The sequence below is a fragment of the Cervus canadensis genome, chromosome 12 (assembly GCF_019320065.1).
Source record: "Cervus canadensis isolate Bull #8, Minnesota chromosome 12, ASM1932006v1, whole genome shotgun sequence".
In the NCBI taxonomy this organism is placed as follows: domain Eukaryota; kingdom Metazoa; phylum Chordata; class Mammalia; order Artiodactyla; family Cervidae; genus Cervus; species Cervus canadensis.
Window position 1 is genome coordinate 76511091 of NC_057397.1, and position 20997 is coordinate 76532087.

Genomic DNA, 20997 nt, shown 5'->3' on the forward strand with positions numbered 1-20997 from the left:
GCGTTCTGATCACAAACGTGAGGAGTCACACAGAGTGGTCTCCGAGTTTCCCTGTAGATCTAAGACTGCCTTTATGAAAAAGCCTCAGAGACTAGAAAAGACACAGCCCCTAGCCATGAATGTTTAAAATCTGATGCAGACACAGTACAAACAGATCTGACAAAGGAAGAGTGTACTCCAAACAGAAAGGGATTCATGCAGTTGTCTTCACCATTACCAGTTGATACAGGGTTTCTCATGCGACCAAGCACATTAGACATGTTACAAGAAGAAAAGGAAATAGGAAAAAAAAAAAAGGAAAATGAACTAGATGAGGTATTCAGTGTTAAAGGGGAACAAATTACCTTAGGTCATACATAGATAGCTGTTGTCTGGTCATTGTTGAAAGAGATAATGTGAATAAGAAAACAAGTACCATTTGTTGGCTATTCTCTATGTACTAAGTACCCTACTAAGGACTTTAAGCAAGTTAATTCATCCTATCTTCATGACTCCCTAGGGCGAAGACACTATCATTCCCATTTAAAGATGAAGACGTTGATTTGTCAAGCGGTTAAAACATTTGTCCAAGGTCAGCAACCTACTGAGCAGCAGAGCTGGGACTGGAATCAATCCGACACCCATACATCAAGGGACTAGTGCTCTGAGCATGAGCCGACAGTAAAGAACGTAATGGAGACACAGCTGAGCGTGATTCTGAAACGAAATACTATCATTTGAAAAGCAAGGCTAATTCTAGGTTGCAGAATGGAACCAGGTTAAAAAGATGACTTTCAAAGTCCAAGTCTATGGTTTGAATCTGCTTAAATTTGAAAATTTTCAGTATGGATGATGTGTAGATTTCCTTGACATATAATCCAGTAAATACCTGGAAGTGTGACCTTTTTTTTTAAGTTCTAAAGACTTTTTTTTTTTTTTTAAAGAAAGAAAGAAAATGAATCCAAGTCACTTCCAGGATACAGAGATAAAGGAAGAATAGTCTGAGAAGCAAAGCAAAACTACAGACGTCTTTGGCGCACACAAAAGCTACCTTCTTGTAAGGTCTGAAATGGGTGGAGAAAGTCACCATTCAGAACCAGAACACTAAGCCTTTTCAATGAAGCTCTGCAGCAGTTTTGGGGGGTAAGGGTGAGGACTAAGTATTAATTATACTGTTGGTGCCTCTCCATTCTGCCAGCCAAGTATGTTGTGGAGAAGAAGAAATCACTTCTAAACGCATCAATGACAGCCAAGGGTTAAAAAATGTTATGCATAAGATTAAGCTGGTAAATCAACATGTCACTTCTAACATGCACATTTTCTCAGCCAAGAAGATCTCTTTTTAAAAAGGGGAGCAGGAGACTCTTAAGGGACACTGTCTGTCTTAACTTCAAATCACCAAACGCAATTTCAATTTAGCACTTCAAATCTGAAAAAGCTACCTTTCTTCCTGAATTTTGAGAATATAGATGGTACCATTCTGGATTAATCTGAACCTGTGATTGCTCTCAGCACTCTACTATTACAGAATAGTCAGATTTTTGTTACGGCATAAGAGGCAAATACGGAAACAGCTTTAGGTGGTTTAAAAAAAAAAAAAAACAAGATGGAAAGAACGTCTCAGTGGGAACAAAATTCCCATGAAAGTTGAAACAGATCTTTCTCTTACTAAGGAACCTCAAACATAATCAACATGTTGACACTTTTATTAGGTAAGTTTCATCTTAAGACTGTTTCATGAACATTAACTACTAATCCGCCCCATCACCTCTGTGGGGAAGAGAAGCAGTTTCTTTTCTCTTATTAAGGAAACCCTGGAGCTCAGTAGGAAAATGAGGGGGAAACAGAGACTTCCTCTTGGTCTCCTGTCTGAAGTTTCCAGTCTCTGGACTACTACATCAGCTGTTCAACAACACATTTGAATTTTAAAGCTGTGAACCAAAATAAATATAGAATGTTGTAATACATTTATAGAAAATGATAACTCAAATCACAGCGATAAATAGTTTGAGAAATATACATTCCCTAGGTGCCAAGTTACCAAAAATCTACAAACAGGAACAGAAGACTCTAAAGGATGACTAGACGTAGAAGAGAAAAATCTCCCTTCCATCCCATTAAGGAAAGGTGGGGGGAGAGAGAGACGGGGGAGGGAAAGAGAATCGAGATGGAAAAAGAGAGACAGGATCCCCCCCAAAATACCTGGAGGGTTATCTTGAGTCAGAAAGTACTAACATTTACATTTAAATGAAATAAAATTGAATGAATGTGTCTTAAACTAAATCATAACTGTAATTTTACAAACAGTGACAAAATAGAGGTAACTTACACAGGCCAGAAGAATGTCCCAGCGTTCACCCCTTGCTTCGTGGCTGTAATCCATAGCTAATGAGGAAAATATAAGAGGCTTAGAACATGTTTTGACTTTTGGTCAAAGAAGAAAAAGGTTTTAAAATATATTAGCTCAGACATCTTAAACTTTACCCATACCCTACCATAAATCTCCCAATATTTGCAACTTTTTTTTTTCACATCTGGAAGTCAGAATTATTCTTTCCATAAATGTTATTCAATACATTCTCTGCAAAAGCTTTCAAGCTCTGCTGTGATTATAGTGGCTTTAAAAAAAGCAACCCTTATTTCATCTCAAGAGTCTCTTCTGTACCTGTCCCTTTTGATCATCGTTTTGAACATTTCACTTTTACGACAGAATTCTGCTCATCAAAGGACCTCAAGTGACCGTATGTTTCCTTGACTGTTGAAAGCCTAGAGAGAACCCCAGTTTGGCACACAGATGCCCAGATCGCGGAACCCAGCTTTGCCTTATTTTATACTCAAAGAGGTGAATGAAACGGGGCTGGGGAGGAAGATTATTTTTTATCCTGGATTTCTGCTTGCACCTTTTACTTAGCCTTTTGGTAAATGGAATTTTAGGAGTGAGTTCCTAGGGTAAGTTAGGTGACCCAAGCATGTCATTAAGTCTTCTAAAATATTCTTTTCAGGGACTTCCCTGGTGGTCCGGTGGTAAAGATTCTGCAATTCCACAGCAGGGGGCGTGGGTTTGATCCCTGGTCTGGGAACTAAGATTCCACATACTCCATGGTGTGGCCAAAAATATGTAGGTACATAGATAGAGTGTATATAACACATACAAATATGTAGATAGATAGAGTATATATAATACATACAAATATGTAGATAGAGCATATATATAATAGGTACAATATGTAGATAGATAGAGTGTATATATAATGCATACAAATATGTAGATAGAGTGTATATATAATACGTACAATATGTAGATAGATAGAGTGTATATATAATACATACAAATATGTAGATAGAGTGTATATATAATACATATGAATATGTAGATTGAGTGTATATATAATACATACAATATGTAGATAGACAGAGTGTATATATAATACGTACAATATGTAGATAGATAGAGTGTATATATAACACATACAAATATGTAGATAGAGTGTATATATAATACGTACAACATGTAGATAGACAGAGTGTATATATAATACGTACAATATGTAGATAGATAGAGTGTATATATAATACATACAAATATGTAGATAGAATGTATATATAATACGTACAACATGTAGATAGATAGAGTGTATATATAATACATACGAATATGTAGATAGAGTGTATATATAATACATACAACATGTAGATAGATAGAGTGTATATATAATACATACAAATATGTAGATAGAGTGTATATATAATACGTACAATATGTAGATAGAGTGTATATATAATATGTACAATATGTAGATAGATAGAGTGTATATATAATACATACAAATATGTAGATAGAATGTATATATAATACGTACAACATGTAGATAGATAGAGTGTATATATAATACATACGAATATGTAGATAGAGTGTATATATAATACATACAACATGTAGATAGAGTGTATATATAATATGTACAATATGTAGATAGATAGAGTGTATATATAATACGTACAATATGTAGATAGAGTGTATATATAACACATACAATATGTAGATAGATAGAGTGTATACATAATACATACAAATATGTAGATAGAGTGTATATATAATACATATGAATATGTAGATTGAGTGTATATATAATACATACAATATGTAGATAGAGTGTATATATAACACGTACAATATGTAGATAGATAGAGTGTATACATAATACATACAAATATGTAGATAGAGTATATATATAATACATACAATATGTAGATAGATAGATAGAGTATATATATAAATACATATGAATATGTATACACATACCTAGTACCCGGGCTTCCCAGGTGGCACAGTGGTAAAGAACCCGCCCGCCGATGCAGGGGACACAGAGACATGGGTTCGATCTCTGCATCAGGAAGATCCCCTGGAGAGGAGGGCATGGCAGCCCACTCCAGTGTTCTTGCCTGGAGAATCCCATGGACAGAGGAGCCTGGCAGGTTACAGTCCACAGGGTTGCAAAGAGTCGGACACGACTAAGTGGCTCAGCACACACGTGTGCACGATGAATATCTACTTATGTGTATGTACATACGCTTCCTAGCTCATGCTGTGGGGGCAGAAGTTATGGCAGTTAAGACCCTGACCGTGGGGACCAGTTACTTGGATTTTATGCCTTGCCTCTGTCACTTACCAGCCATGTGATCATCCAGGAAGCTAAGGCCTCTACATTTCTTTAAAATGTAGATAATACTACCTAGCACATAGGACTATTCTAAGCTGTAATGAATTAACATGTGTAAAGTCCTTACAAACATTTGGTAAACCCTGGATCAATTTTCATCTTAATTATTACACAAGAATGGATATGAATATAATCGAGTTATTTCAGGTCACTGAAAACAACTTAGAACGGCCTGTGTCCCGCTGGACAGAAGTCTGGGAGAAGAAACCCCTTCGCTTGAGAAGGCAAACAGGAAAAGGAAGTGTGGCTTGGTTTTTCACAGGACCCCAAATAAAAACGGTCCAGGAATTGCGATCCCCCTCCTTTCTGGTTTCAACGTCTCCACATTTTGACAGTATTTTATTTACTCCAGTTAAAACTTTTGTTTTGGGGGGAAAGGGGCAATTTGGAGGTGTGGGACATGCAGAAGTTTGGCCACAGTTTCAGGAAGGCCAGGAACGCCTGGCCGAGGAGAATCACGCGAGGACTCCCAGGCCCTGGGGGAGCACCTCAGACCCCCAGCTCCCACAGCAGAGCAGCCGCAGCTGGCGAGCGAGGGGCAGGTAGGGGCAGACACGCTCTTAGACTTCTGGAGGCCCAAGCTGCCGGCAGGCGTCGTCAGCAAGAAAGAAGGGCCGTCCTCGTCCCGCAGGGATGGACCAGAGAGGTCAGGACCTCAGACCGCGCTGAGCACCACCCAGGGGGTTGGTCCGAAGTACCCGTCGGACACAACTGAAGCGACTTAGCATGCACACACGCATCTTCCACTCTACAGGTCAACTCCAGCTTATCCCCAGGCCAGTGAGGACTCAAGTGGGTCCTCATTCACTCATTCATCATTCATCCTCGTGCCAGCGCCTCCACGAGCAAGAAGATGAACTCAAACTGAGTGCTGGACATCCTGCAGGCGCCTCAAAACCACCTCAGATTCTGACATTGCGCTCAGTTGTGTCCGACTCTTTGTGACCCCATGGACTATAGCCGCCAGGCTCCTCTGTCCATGGGATTCTCCAGGCAGGAACACTGGAGTGGGTTGCTGTGCCTTGCTCCAAGGGATCTTCCTGGCCCAGGGATGGAACCCAAGTCTCCTGTGTTTCCTACATTGGCAGGCTGATTCTTTACCACGAGCACTATCTGGGAAGTCTTTTTTTCTTATAATAAGTGATCTTTTTGCATACTTATTTTCATTTCAGAGACATAAGCTTAATGCATCATAGTCAAGCAACTTCCTAAAAAATCTGGTGCCTTATTTCCAAGGAAGTTGTATTAAGCAATATTTGGTAGACATGAAGTGTAAGATAAATCTGGGGTTTTTTAATGGAATTTTTTTTTTAAATACAGCTTTGTCAAGAGATGACCCTACACTTTCAGAAGCTATCTTATGGGATACATGCTGAGGTTGGCATTATCTGAGCAACAGAAAGCCCTATGAGTAACTTTTAGCTTCCTAACCCTCGGGGGAAATATCACCAAAGGAGTCTTCACAATGGTATAAGGAATGGGAACTGGGAGGGATGACAGATGTGTGTTAAAATTATCCTGGTGGCAAAATCAGGATTGTTGGTTCTGTATACTTTTCTATACTTAAAATTTTTGCAGTGACAACATCTCGGTAATTAGAGAAAAAAAATTAACCAATTGTTAAAAAAAAAAAAACAATGCCAATGTGAACTACGAAGACAAATTAAAGGTAAAATTTTTTCTTTCTTTCTTCATTTCTTTCAAGAGAAGTGATTTCTCCCTGCTCCTGGTAAAAGTCATGTTGGCCATATTTTCTAAAAGAAAATTGGGATCCTGACCAGAAAAGTGCAAAAAGTGAACAAATAAGAGAGAATACTTGAAATTTAGAAAAAAAGTTTTTTAAATCTCAAAGGAAAGAATCCTAGCAGTAATGAAACTGGTCTGTCAAAGATCTGGCAAACAGTATGAGACTGAATGCATAAAGTTTCTGAAGTTAAATCAGATCATGAGCAGCTATAAAAGTTCCTTTGCAAGTTATACATATATATTATATTTCAGAACCCTGAAGTTAAATCTAGTAATTACAGAGGAAAAAAAGTGCAGTAAAACATTGCTCCAAAGGAAGATACATGAAAAGGAGCCTCCTGAGCTATAAAAGTGGGGGAGAGTCACGAAACAGATGTCATAAAACTAGTTTCTCATTAATTCAGAGAAGTGGAAATCATAATTTTTCACTTCCCATTGGGAATCTGAAAGTAATATACATTTCCTCAGAGATGAGTCAAACTACACAGCTTGAAAAAAAATTATCTAAGAAGACACCCAGTTTGGCCTTCTGACCTTTAATCCGAGTATTTCTTCCTTTACTTTGCTTTATCTACAGGCACAGTTTTCAACATTTGTGTCCTAGAGGCTACGTTTTGAAAAGGGAATAAATGGGAATATAAATATTGTACCTTCTTGACATGTTATTAGAATTAAAAAAAAAAAAAAAAAACTTTCCCTCTGGGACCAGGAGCATTTAAATGCAAAATCTAACACTTTCTCAAATTCAGTAGAACATGCAGCTGTGGAAGAAGGGAAGGTGTTTTCAAAAGGAAAATAAGCAAAAAAAATTTTTGAAAACTATGAACTACTGTTGTAGTCTTCCTAGTAGTTCTCTGCAGGGAAACTATTCTTTTGCATTCCAAAGCACAGAAGTAGAAGAAATGGAATTCTGAGAGACCAGAGGAATGGCAGGGCCCTAGTATCAGCGGGAGTAAATCAGTCACTGAGACTCAAGTGTCAGAACAGGGCTTCCCTGGTGGCCGGGTGAATAAGCATCCACCTGCCAATGCAGGAGACACAGGTTCGATCCCCAGTCCAGGAAGATTCCACGTGCCGAGGGGCAGCTAAGCCCGTGCGCCGCAACTACTGAGCCCGAGAGGCTCGTTCTGCAAGAGAGAGAGGGGCCACCACGAGGGGAAGCCGGGCGCGGCCCAGAAGCGTCCCCACGGCTCACAGCGAGAGAAAGCCGGACGCAGCGAGAAGACCCCGTGCAGCCAAAACAAATTAAGTTTTAAAAACAGAGTCAGAACAGACTAAAGATGTGAGGGCTGGGGATGCCGTGGCAGAGATGTAAGCCACTGCGGCACTCCCCAGGGGATGAGGGCCAGAGGAAGTGAGTGATGAGATTCAGGAAGAAGCATAGACGCCTTAGACGGAGGCGCAGCGCAAGCTCAGGCCTGGTAAACAGGATGCCAGAAGAGTCAGGCAGCGGGTTGGGGCCTGAGAACAGAGAGAAATGACCAAGTCTCTGCCTTCGGGGGCTCCATAGACTAAAGCAAATATCTGAGTAATTTCAAATGATGTTGTCATAATCATGATAGAAATAACACAAAAACCCAAGACAGGGTCCCTAAGCTTATTAAGAGCTGAGAAAGCTTAGTGAAAGCTTCTTGGGAATGGATATTTCAAATGAAATTTAAAAGAGAGACGAGCATAGTAGGCAAGGGGTTGGGGAGCAGGGTCTGTTCTAAGTACACTATGATACAGCAAAAAGAGAGAGAATACAGATTTATAGCATAGATGGAAAAGAAGCAACAGAATAAAGGAAAGGTAGCTTTCCTGGGGAAAAAAAAAGTCACCTGTTAGCAACATAATAAAATAGAGAGGTAAGCCAAGACTAGCGCCATCAAGGCAATCCCTTTGGCCTGGAAGTTTACGACTATTCTGTCATTCTTTTCTTTGCTGTCTCTTTCTTGAACTTGCCATCTATCTTGCATTCTTGAAAAAAAGTGGAAGTGTTAGTTGTTCAGTCGTGTCCGACTCTTTGTGACCCCGTGGACTGTAGCCCACCAGGCTCCTCTGTCCATGGGATTCCCCAGGCAAGGGCACTGGTGTGGGCAGCTGTGACCGTCTTCGGGGGATCCTCCCGACCCAGGGACGCAATCCGCACCTCCCACACTGCAGACAGATTCTTTACTGTCTGAGCCTCCAGAGAAACATCATTATGCTATAGTAATTCACGAGGATGGTCTCAGGACCAACTTATTGTGTTACCAAAACTAGCCAAAAACCACTGTAGGCCCAGCAACTTGAGGAGTAATAAGGACACAACGAACTAGCAAATAAAACAAGAAAGAAGCAGATTCACAGATATAAAGAACAAACCAGAGCTTGGACACCACTAAGGAGAGGGAGGGGGGAGGGGTACTGTAACGGTGGAAAAACGGAGAAAAAGAGGGATTACGGGATTATATGAAGTCATGTGTGTGAAACTTGTGAGCACTGTAAAGCACTTTAGGATTTACAGAATCTTGTTTTCAATTTAAAAATTCTTTTAAATTGAAAAAAAAAGAATGCATCCTCTCGCCTTAGAAGTGCTTTCCTCCAGAAACTCTGGCTTCAGAGAACTTGCACCATGATGGGGGCCAACCTCATCTCTCAAATCTCCACACTGAGTGGGTCCCTTGGAGTCTCAATGACTCCCTGCCTCGCTGAGTCCAGCTTTAAACCAAACAGGGAATTTTTCCCCACCAAGACATCTCAGTATTAGAAACAGCAGGATGAGAGCAGAGAGATTTTTCAAAGAAACAAACACACTTACGGCACTCCATTAAGACTATGGAACATACTTTTGTCACGAGAAAAAAAGTAAATAGCTTCAAAACAACAATATAAAAAGGAATCCCATTATAATACATGTAGGAGGAATACGGGGTCTTGCAGCTAGTGGCAACTTTTAATAGTGCATTCTGAAGATTAACAAATGAAAAGCAGACTCACCTTGGCGGAAGTCTCTGTATCAGGGTTTTAGTAATGAAATTAAAATGTAGAAACTGTTTTTGAAAGTCTCATGGTGTGATTCACATTTTCAGATGGACACTGCAAGCACCTCATGGCATACATTAGATTTCAAACTAGAAATAGAGCAGTTCTTATTTCCCATGTAATCTGACGTACACATTATTTGCCAAGTGCCTTTCATGGTTCAATCACTCAGTTAAAATAAGTTGAGTTTGATTTAACTGCCTAAGATTTTCATAAATATTTTCTCTACTCCAATTTTTTCACTGGTGAGTTCATGAAATATATAAGCCTCAGAGAGGATGGTATAAATGCTTTGCAGTATTTATTAAGGCTCCTATTTTCTTATAGTATTTTCGGTTTCTTATACTGTAGTTTCTTATAGTTCCTGTCCATATAGTCTTCTTACATGCCAGATTTCAATAGAACGTGTTTTCAAGCTATATCCAGTGTGCTCCTTGGAATGCTTTTGGTGGTCTCTTGTTCAAGAAGACAGACAGAAACACAAATCGGTTTCACTGCAAATCCTGGTCTGGCACTAGGGAATCACTAAACTTCGTGAAATGTGTCTCCTTGGAGAGCAAGTGAGGAAACAACGGAACATAGTTAAAATGGAGACTTCACTTCATGGAGCAGGTTCATAGCTTTCCCTCTGTTCCTGCAGAAGCTAATGAATACTTAGTCTCATTTTCTGAGGCACACCAACCCAGAGGAAGCCTAATGTCCACACTGGATGGAAGTTGATCCAATCTGATAAAATGATTATTCATCTCTATATCCTTTGTGGTTCTTCAAGCCAAGTTTGTTTCCACAACAGAATTAATATAAGAAAAACAACTAGCCACAGCTTGACAGAACTCTAACTTCAGTCATTTTATTTATACCTAAAATAGTCCTCTATCATAAACTTGGTTTGGGAAATCCACCCTGGAAACAGATTTCACTTTGCTTACAACACAGTGCATCCTAGACTCCTGGGAGTCCAGCCTGAATAAGGACAGCAGAATCAGAACCCCTACGAGAAAGAAACCCTACTACCGACGTACAAGAAGCCTTCCAACCCTTTTTAAAAATAAAAACCCTATTTAACCTTGCACACTGGTTTATTATGCAATATTAAAGATCAGTCCTGGGTGTTCATTGGAAGGACTGATGTTGAAGCTAAAACTCCAATACTTCGGCCACCTCATGCGAAGAGCTGACTCATTTGAAAAGACCCCTATGCTGGGAAAGATTGAAGGCGGGAGGAGAAGGAGACGACAGAGGATGAGATGGCTGGATGGCATCACTGACTCAATGGACATGAGTTTGGGTAAACTATGGGAGTTGGTGATGGACAGGGAGGCCTGGCGTGCTGCGGTTCATGGGGTCACAGAGAGTCAGACACAACTGAGCGACTGAACTGAAGGCATATTTTACCATAGATGACTTTTACTCAAAGACAATATTTTTTTTCTTACTTTACATTCTCCATTTAGCCCTTAGACTGCAGCAGACATCACCAGGTGGGAGCTCATTTCGGGATGGTGGACTCGCGGATGTGTGTGGACCCTGCCCACTCTTCCTGCCATGGCAGACGGCACAAAAGCCTCCCAGCCTCGGTCCTGCCCAGGGCTCCCCCGTGGCCCCACGTGGAGCCTGGTGGGCTACAGTCCATGGGGTCGCAAAGAGTAGGACACAACTTAGCGACTAAACAGTTAACAACAATATGCATATACATATTATATGCACATATATTGTGTACACACATATATATACACAATACCAAAACACAGAAACATTGCCAAGTATGAAGAAATTAAATGCATCTTTTTCACAGGTAACAAATTTGGAAATGAAGAGTTTCAATGCACAGAAAAACACACATAAATGCAAAACTCACCGGTTGACCTCCCCACCACCTATGGTTAAATTTCTCTCGCCCTCGAAGATTGAAATGTGCATCAAATACAGGATCATACATGGAATTGCCAACAATTCCATGTGATTCTGGATACAGCCCCTTTGTGGAAAAGCAAATTTATTGTCAAAATAATCCACATGTAATAATAGTTCTATCATAAATTTTATCATAGAAGGTTTTATAACAATATGTAATTTCTAATTTTATATGATATATATAACTTCTACATGTCTGTCAGAGGAAACATGACTATTATCTATACACTGGTTGTAAGCCATTGTGAAACTTGACATGATTATAAGAAATTTAACATTGAAGTTTTTTTTTAACTGTTACAATTTAATAAGATGACAATTTTTATTACAATAAATTAACCTATAGATTGAAATTTACTTATGTGTCTCCAAAGAAGCTTCTATTTCTAAATACACTATTCCTTTTTCCTCGGTTCTATTTCTACTCCAAGGCAAAAAGAAATAAACAAAATAAATAAATTATATTTTTTAAAAAAGAAACCGAGGTAGAATTTATGAGCATCTGAAAATTAAAACATAGCAGCTCCAAAGTCAATGCTTTTATTTGAAAACTCAGAAACTAAAGAATAGATCCTGTGGTATCTGAGAGGTTGGATGAATATATTCAGACAGAATTGCACCTGGGGAAAAAAAGGGTTTTAAAGTTGCAATGAAGTTCAGTCATTGACAAAGTTGTAAAGGGCATTTACTATGACAATTGATAAAGGTAAGATGAAAAACAGAAAGATTTTCTCTTAACACTAAGGAACATGTTTTTAAATTTTCCCTTTAAGTCATTTCAGGATGAAATCAGCCCTTTGAATCTACACCATTTGAAAGAATACTTACAGTGGCCAAAGTGTATAAGTTAGGGAAAGTTTTTGTTGGGTACACAGGCCTCATGTAGGGGGAGTGAGTGCCACAGGACCCTGGAGACAGAATTCAGGTATTAGAGCAAGAAAAACAACAGGAAACACTCCCCAGGGAGACCCACTCTACGAGCGAAGACACGGGCTCTCTTCACGCTTGAATTTCAAATGGGAAGGCCGTGTGCCCATACATCTCAGAACCGACAGCTGAGGGTTACTGGGCAGGTGGCGGGTCACAGATAGGAACGCGGGACAAGAATGACTTACTCAGCTTTTCAATGTTAGGCATGACCTTGCTGCCTTTCTTCATGTAGGATGCGCGGAAACCATCCACAGAGAAGATGATCAGTGGAGGGCGAACAAACCTTAAAGGGTAACACGATAAAACTTCAGACAAATAACGCCACAGAGTTTGCACTATGCTTAGTCCTTCTCCGCAGCTGGAGCCGAGAATTTCTAAAGCAAAACTTCAGCGAGGGTATCTGTAAGAGCCTGGGCTTTCAGCCACATAACATTTGTGGCAAATTCAGTGCAGAGTGAAATGACCAGGGAAGGAGCTGGACTCCAGGCTTCCCTCAATGTGCTCTCTCCACGGCTGCCTCTGGCATTGCAAACAAGGTTTTTCACATTGTAAAAAGCTATTATATTGATTTGCCTGGGGTATGAATTCTCCCATTTGCTACCTGAAAAACTATTCATTCTTTAAAATCCAGCTCAAGATCTCCTCTTTCATAGCAATGGTTGATGCTTCAGAATTCCTTTAAGATAATAATTAATACCTCTTTCATATTAATATATATCACTTTATATATTAATTATATAATAAATACATATTGAATTAATAAATGCATATTCTATTTTAATATATTACATTATATTATAATGCTATATTAACATGTTTATCTTCTTCATTAGTTTCAAAGCACAGTTGGTGTCTTATTCATCTTTCTATTTTATGGACCTATTGTAGGGCTTCAATAATTTATCAAATACAGAAGGAAGGGAGGAAGGAAAATGAAATTAATAAGCAGTAGCAATCTTATCACTAGACTAAACACTTACAAAAAATTCTAAGTTTAATTACAAAATGATTGTGAAAATAATTAAAACTGTTGAAGATCTCTAAAACTTAATCAATAAAGAACTAGACTATCCATCTAACTAGGGCAGGACTGATGAACTAGGCTCTTTGTTATAGTCTAAAGTTCCAGTTGTTCGATAAAATCTGAGAATGCTAAACTTTGTGGAAAACTGTTTTTAATGGTTTGCAGACTACTCCTCAAGCACAAGCTTGCATTTATTTGAAGCCACATAACAAATGAGTCTGACTCTTGCAACTCCATGGACCATAGCCTGCCAGGCTCCTCTGTCCATGGGATTCTCCAGGCAAAAACACTGTAGTGGGTTGCTGTTCCCTTCTCCAGGGGATCTTCCCAACCCAGGAATTAAATCCTCATCTCCTGTGTCTTCTGCATTGCAGGCAGATACTTTACTACTGAGTCATGTGGGAAGCCCATATTTAAAATGAGTCACATACTAAGCACTTAGAATAATTCTATGAGTTCATTACTATCATCACTATTATCATTTAATGATTTTACCACTTGGACTGCTTTCTCTTCCAAAAATAACCAAACACATTTTAAACATTCAGACACTGCTGTCATCCCATTCTAATAGCCCAAAGAAGTTCAAGTAGCTCATGAAAGTTAAAAAGGAGACAAAAATAAAAATATCTAAACTCTTGGATCTTGTGTCCCAGGCTGTGCTACCTAAAACAAAAAGACGTTCAGTCACATACACTCATGAAAACACGTTTGTAGAACATCTTATTTTCTGCCAGGCACTTTAAGGGTCCGTGGATTTGCGGCAGTTTCCTGGAAGGCGTCATAAGTCCCCTATGCTGGTCCCACTTCAGCTGTGGGGTGTCACTAGGTCTGGCTGGAACCCAGCAAAGCAGCGAAGCGGTGGTTTGCCAACTTCCTGCAGCATCTGGTAGGAGTTACCATCTTGGATAATATTTTCGAGAAGCTCTGGAGTCCTCCCTCCAGCCACCCCACCACCACGGCCACCACCAAAAAAAAAAGCAAAAGGAGCACTTCAGGAAAAAAACACAGAAAAACCAAATCGCTGCCAGAAATGTTTCTCTTCCCCTTCAGTATTATTATTATTGTTATTTCTAAAATCTTCAGCTGAGGTGAGATACAGAGGATGTTGTTTCCAATATGTGCAGAGGCGATAGGAGAAAAATTTTTTTAAAACATTTCTTTTATTTTTTAAATTTTTTATTGAGTTCTAATTCACATCTCATACAATTCATTTGTTTTACTTGTATGACTCAATGATTTTGGGTATTTTTACAGAGTTGTGTAACTATCACCATCGACACAGAGTTGATTTTTTTTTTTTTCTCGTTACACCATTTGGCATGTGAGATCTTAGTTCCCAGACCAGGGATTGAACCTGCACCCCCTATGGTGGGTGCCTGAAGGTCTTAACCACTGGACTGCCAGGGAAATCCCAGTAGAAGAAAATTTTTCAAAAAAAAAATTCCCCCTTCAAGATGTACATTCCAGCTTCTGAATGGGAAATTACACAGAAGTACTCATAAATTTGCCCATGTAAGAGGACATTGTTTTAAACCTTTTTGCCATCCATAGCTTGTGATATTTTATCAACACATATATAAAATGGCATAATATTCATAAAATGCACTCACCCTGCAGGACATTCTGGGGTCTTTATTTCCTCACAGTCATCATCTACCCAGTGAGACTCTCCTGTAAGGAAAAATGGGTAGACTTTTGGGTGAATTGAATTATAAATGTCATCTGGAGCATTGAAGAGTATAACCGCAGAACCTGTGTCCTGTTGAATACTTGTTGTTTATGGAACGCCGTCTAAAAAGGCCTTCGGAAATAAAGTCTAGAGTCATTTCGGCTTTACTACACTATACCCATACGTGATGGGAGAGCCTAGATTTAATAACCCCAAGTGGTGTTTACTTGAGCGTTCTGTGTCTAAATGGCTTGTAGATAAAAACACCAGTGGCGTCAGGGAACAAAATTCTATGTTTGTTTCCCTCCAGAAATAAACTGTTTGGTCATTAGACGGAACATTTTTTCCTATGCCACCAAACATCTCAAAGCCATAGAAAACACGATACAACTTCCCTTTAGCTGGGGAAAAACGTTTGGACTCCCTGGAGATGACAGATGGAAGACGGCCATAGAGCGGTTCTTCACCAATAGTATGTGTACAACCCTCACATTAAGGAATCTAAACCAAGGCTATCTTTCATTTTCATGTTCCAGCAAGATCTGAGAGCATAAACCTATGCCATTCTTGAGTCACTTCATCTGGAGAAGAGGGCAGGAACAGAGATGCAGAGAAAGAGAAGGAACTTGTGGACACGGGGCAGGGCAGGGCGTGAGGAGGGGACACATGTGTACACGCAGCTGATTCACGCTGCCGCACACAGAGACCCACACAGCATCGTAAAGCAATTACACTCCACCTGGAAACTCACTCGCTCACTAAGACCCTAAAAAGAGAGACTGAAAAAGAGCTTAGATTAAAAAATGAACCTTACTCTGGAGAAAACGAAAATTACCAAAAAGCATGTGCTTTAAATTTTCCTAAAACAAACAAAAGCATATATCTGAAATGTAAGTAACACTTGTGACCAAGACTTATTGGTAGATTTACCAGGGAAATAAAAGGGAAAAGAAAAGAAAATTCTCAACCAATTTTGTGTTTTATCAATAGCTACAACAATCATTCGGGTAGGAGAAATTTTCAAGCTCAGCATTCAGGTAGGATGTGTTGCGGTAACTAAACACTACACATATTTCAGAACTGATCTGCTCTTCCCCTAAAATATTTGAACGGAAACTCTACATAAGTGTTCCATGTCACAGCTAGGAAAAGGTCTTCATTTAAACACTGAAAAGTGACCTGCAAACTTTACACAAATGTCCTGGGATCCTTTCATTAACTTGGCTAAGCGGTTGCCAGGGTGACAAACTCCTTAAAGACAGAAACGGAATCTTTTATACATTTGGCAGTCCATTGACGAGTATTTACTATTGGAATAAAACCATCACATTCGACAATCCACCTCACCAAGTCAGCGTGCACACATACACGGCTCTGGGGCGTAATGAGAGCTATGGTTTAGGACCCTTCTCTTCAGCAGCAGTGCTCCCATCCCGGGGCGCTCCTGGCGGCTCGAGTGGTGAAGAGCCCGCTGCCAATGCAGGAGGCATGAGAGACAGAGCGTTGATCCCTGGGTCGGGAAGATCCCCTGGAGGAGGGCATGGCCACCCACGCCAGGATTCCTGCCTGGAGAATCCCATGGACGGAGGCACCTGGGGGCTACAGTCCAGAGGGTCGCAGAGTCGGACACGACTAAGGGACTCAGCATGCTCACACTCCCACCCGAGGCTGGTGCTGGCGCCGAAGCTCACCGCTGACAGCTGGTGGGCACAGAGCCGCGCCCCCATCTGCAGACGGAAGACTCTGAGGCTCACCCTCCGGAGCCCAAGGAGGGCACAGCCAGGGGACCCGTGCCCTGAGCCACAGCCTCGCTCGCCTGCCCCTCCCCACACCCCGCCTTCCCCAGGCGGTTCTCCTGCAGAGACCTTCCCAGAGAGTTCGCTGGACAGCACTCCCATCTCAGGCTCTGCTTCTGGGAAACCTGACCAAGACAGGAACTCTTCCAGAAATCTCTTCACGATTCAGTTCCGTTCAGTTCAGTCGCTCAGTCGTGTCCGACTCTGCGACCTCATGAATCGCAGCACGCCAGGCCTCCCTGTCCATCACCAACTCCTGGAGTTTACCCAAACTCATGCCCATGGAATCGGTGATCCCATCCAGCCATCTCATCCTCTGTCGTCCCCTTCTCCTCCTGCCTCCAATCCTTCCCAGCATCAGGGTCTTTTCCAAGGAGTCAACTCTTCACATCAGGTGGCCAAAGTACTGGAGTTTCAGCTTCAACATCAGTCCTTAATGAACACCCAGGACTGATCTGCTTTAGGATGGACTGGTTGGATCTCCTTGCAGTCCAAGGGACTCTCAAGAGTCTTCTCCAACACCACAGTTCAAAAGCATCCATTCTTTGGCGCTCAGCTTTCTTCACCGTCCAACTCTCACATCCATACATGACAGCTGCTGCCACTGCTGCTAAGTCGCTTCAGTCGTGTCCGACTCTGTGTGACCCCATAGACGGCAGTCCACTAGGCTCCTCTGTCCCTGGGATTCTCCAGGCAAGAACGCTGGAGTGGGTTGCCATTTCCTTCTCCAGTTCGTGAAAGTGAAAAGTGAAAGTGAAGTCCCTCAGTCATGCCCAACTCTTAGCAACCCCATGGACTGTAGCCTACCAGGCTCCTCCGTCCATGGGATTTTCCAGGCAAGAGTACTGGAGTGGGCTGTCATTGCCTTCTCCGGCATACATGACTATGGGTCCCTAATTATGGAATTCGGGATAATTTCCTTGCTATTTCAGATCAGCAAAGTGCAGACTGGCCAATCTGAGAAAGAAGCCTGAGAAATGAAAAAGCACAACTCACTCCCACCTCCCAAGCCCATATCCAAGGTGTCACAGCCACAACAGCCAAGGTCTCCTGGAACGTCTCCCATGTTCCCTCCTCTAAAGTTTCTGCCAGCAGAGGAAGCACGTACCTTTGCAAACCACTTGGTAGTTAGTGCAGCAGTCTCCCCTGGCCAAGCAGTCCTCCGAGCAGTGACAGGCATGGTCTTCGTTTCTTACTTCTCCGCATCTGTCCTTGGTACACTCCCAGCCGCCAGCTGAAATCGGCACAACAGAACACTTTTCACTGCATCGCAGAAACCAAATAAAAGAGGCCACAATTGCTTACAATACTTGCCAAGAAAAAGAGCTAAAGTCCCACATCATTTAATCTGCTTGTGAAATTAGAGTTGGCCTGAGGCCTAAATGATATTTGGCATACTTACAAACAGGATGGATTTTTAGCTTTTCAAATTGGAATACAGAGTCCAATGGCATTGGGCTCCTTTGGAAAAATGGAACCCTTAACCACTTGTGAACTGTCCTAAAAGACCAATAAAATGTATGGTGTATAAAGTTTGTGAGAGAGACATTTCCCCAGGTGGTGCTAGGGGTAACAAACCTGCCTGCCAATGCAGGAGATGTAAGAGAAATGGGTTTGATCCCAGGGTCCGGAAGATCCCCTGGAGGAAGGCACGGCTACCCACTCCAGTATTCTAACCTGAAGAATCCCAGCACAGAGGGGTCTGGCAGGTTACAGTCCATGGGTAACGGAGTCAGACACAACTGAAGCGACTTGGCACATACCACTGTAGAACTAGTTGGCCACAGCTGGGCTCTTTTATTTTCCGAAGTAGTTTTACTTAAACCTTAATCAACTTGACTTAAATACAAATGATAGTGCAACTAAATGGCCTCTACCTGATATAAGATGCACCAGAAGTTAAAGTTATTTGAAGAGTATGTGTGTGTTAGTTGCTCAGTCGTGTCTGAGACTTTGCGACCCGGTGGACTGTAGCCCACCAGGCTCCTCTGTCCATGGGATTCTCTAGGCAGGAATACTGGAGTGGGTTGCCATTCCCTTCTCCAGGGGATCTTTCTGACCCAGGGATCGAACCTAGGTTTCCTGCATTGCAGGCAAACTCTTTACCATCTGAGCCACCAGGGAAGCCGTGAAAAGTATAAAGCCATACTAAAAACGTTCACAGTTCTGAGTGTAGACCAAACTGTGGCCCTACCTACAATTACAGGTCAGAATACCTAGTTTCAAGGAGGTCAGTTGCTGGGTTACAGACTTCTATCTGAGCATACTTGATTAGGAGCTCACAACTCTTTTCCACCAAGAAAATGCCTTCAGAAAAGTAATATCTTCGTTTTAAAGAGAGTGCTGGACTTCACGCACTTCAGTGACTTTTCATCCACTGGACCGTAAGCTCCATGGCAGGGAAGTCCCGTCTCTCCTTTCACGACTGTAACTCCAGTACCTGAGCGTGTGCCTGGCTCAAGCCAGTGTCCATGAACATCGATTAAATCTAATTCAGAATTACCGCGAAAATAAAATACAACTCTTTAAATTCACGGTTGCTGTACTGAGAAACTTCATAGCTCATTCATTGATTAAAAAAATACATCTCCTATGTTTTCCATGTTCTAGGTTCCGGGGAGGTAGTGAAGAACAAGGAAGACAAGGTCCTGTCTTCATGGACCTTACATTCCAGCTGGGAAAGACAGACCATAAGCAAGTCAGTTAGTCAATGAGATCATTTCAGCTTGCAGTAAGTGCTGAGAAGAAAATTAACACAGACAGAGAGTGACAGGGTGGGCTGGGTCCACTTGACTTAGAATGGTCAGGAAAGGCTTCTCTGAGCTAAAGGACAGTTCAGATCTTCATCTCTTAAAACATGTCTTAAGTGAGAAGCAAACATTTTAGAAAGCAATGCTGCTCTTTAGTGATATTCTACCGAGAGCTGCAATTGCTATGTGAATAACTGGATAAACAGATCTTAGTTGCCATACCAGAAAATCATGCAACTACTGTTTAATTTCCATATTTTACAATTACTCTTGCATCCTGATTCCATTCTCTGATATTTTTTATAACCCCTGTTTCCACTGCCTTCTCTTTCCAAGCAGATTAAATGCTTGGAATTCTTCTACCCAGGATCTGCTATTCTCAATGGTTAGCAATTTTCCAAGGTTATGTTGATGCACAGAGGTCATGTGAGGTTTTTCTTCCTCAATTCAAAGATAATTCTTCCAACCAAAACACTTTTTAAAGATTTGTTACTTTTGCCATGTAATCTTTTAAGCTGATATGTTGTAGTTTCAGTTTTCTTTATTCAGTTCAAGAAATTTTCTTTCCTTTCCTTTTGGCCACATGGCATCTTAGTTCCCCAACCAGGGATCAGACCCAGCGCCCCCAACACTGGACCCAGAGGCACAGCCACAGGACCAGCAGGGACGTCCCCAACAAAAATGTTTTTATTCCTCCCCTAGTTCCATAAAAGGGCGTCCCTGGTAAAGAATCCTCCTGCTAATCCAGGAGCTGCATGCTTGATCCCTGAGTCAAGAAGATCCCCTGGAAGAGGGCATGGCCACCCATTCTATATGCTTGGCTGGGAAATCCCATGGACGGAAGAGCCTGGTGGGCTACAGTCCATGGAGTTGCAAAGAGTCAGATACAACTTAGCGACTAAACAACAAGTCCCATATGAAAATCCCTTTACTTACAAAAGAGCATCACTATTAACAAGCTAGATATAGTGAGGCATTACTAACTTGGCATAAGACTGAAATTTTTAAAAATTTAGTGAACCTCAAGCAAGGTAAGATTCTGTATAACTTTAAAAGCAACTATAAGAATAAACAAAAATATTTAACCTTATTAGATAATAATAGTTATCTATCATATCAGAAAAGAAATTTTTATAAGTGAGAACATGCTGAAAAGGGAATGCTGAAAGGGCCTGTACCCTTTGAGAGAAATATAAACTTTGAGATGCATAATTATGTTACATTTATTTACATTTAAGAAATGCATATATACTTTGTCTGGCCCTAGGTGAGTGTGAGTGATCACACCATTGTGATTATCTGGGTCATGAAGATCTTTTTTGTACAGTCCTTCTGTGTATTCTTGCCACCTCTTCTTAATATTTTCTGCTTCTGTTAGGTCCATACCATTTCTGTCCTTTATTGCGCCTATCTTTGCATGAAACGTTCCCTTGGTATCTCTCATTTTCTTGAAGAGATC

At 41.1% G+C, this 20997-nt stretch overlaps 1 protein-coding gene across 8 annotated transcripts in view; it reads right to left on the bottom strand.

The window, feature by feature from the left end:
- Nucleotides 1–20997, bottom strand: part of ENPP2 (ectonucleotide pyrophosphatase/phosphodiesterase 2) — a 128551-nt gene that overhangs the window by 53644 nt on the left and 53910 nt on the right. For all 8 annotated transcript variants that reach the window (XM_043484127.1, XM_043484125.1, XM_043484123.1 and 5 more), the window contains exons 4-9: nt 17897–18022; nt 14934–14994; nt 12482–12579; nt 12195–12274; nt 11311–11430; nt 2309–2364 (exon numbers count right to left, since the gene is read on the bottom strand). In XM_043484127.1, the coding sequence (XP_043340062.1) occupies nt 2309–2364; nt 11311–11430; nt 12195–12274; nt 12482–12579; nt 14934–14994; nt 17897–18022 (541 nt within the window). The remainder of the gene's footprint in view (nt 1–2308; nt 2365–11310; nt 11431–12194; nt 12275–12481; nt 12580–14933; nt 14995–17896; nt 18023–20997) is intronic.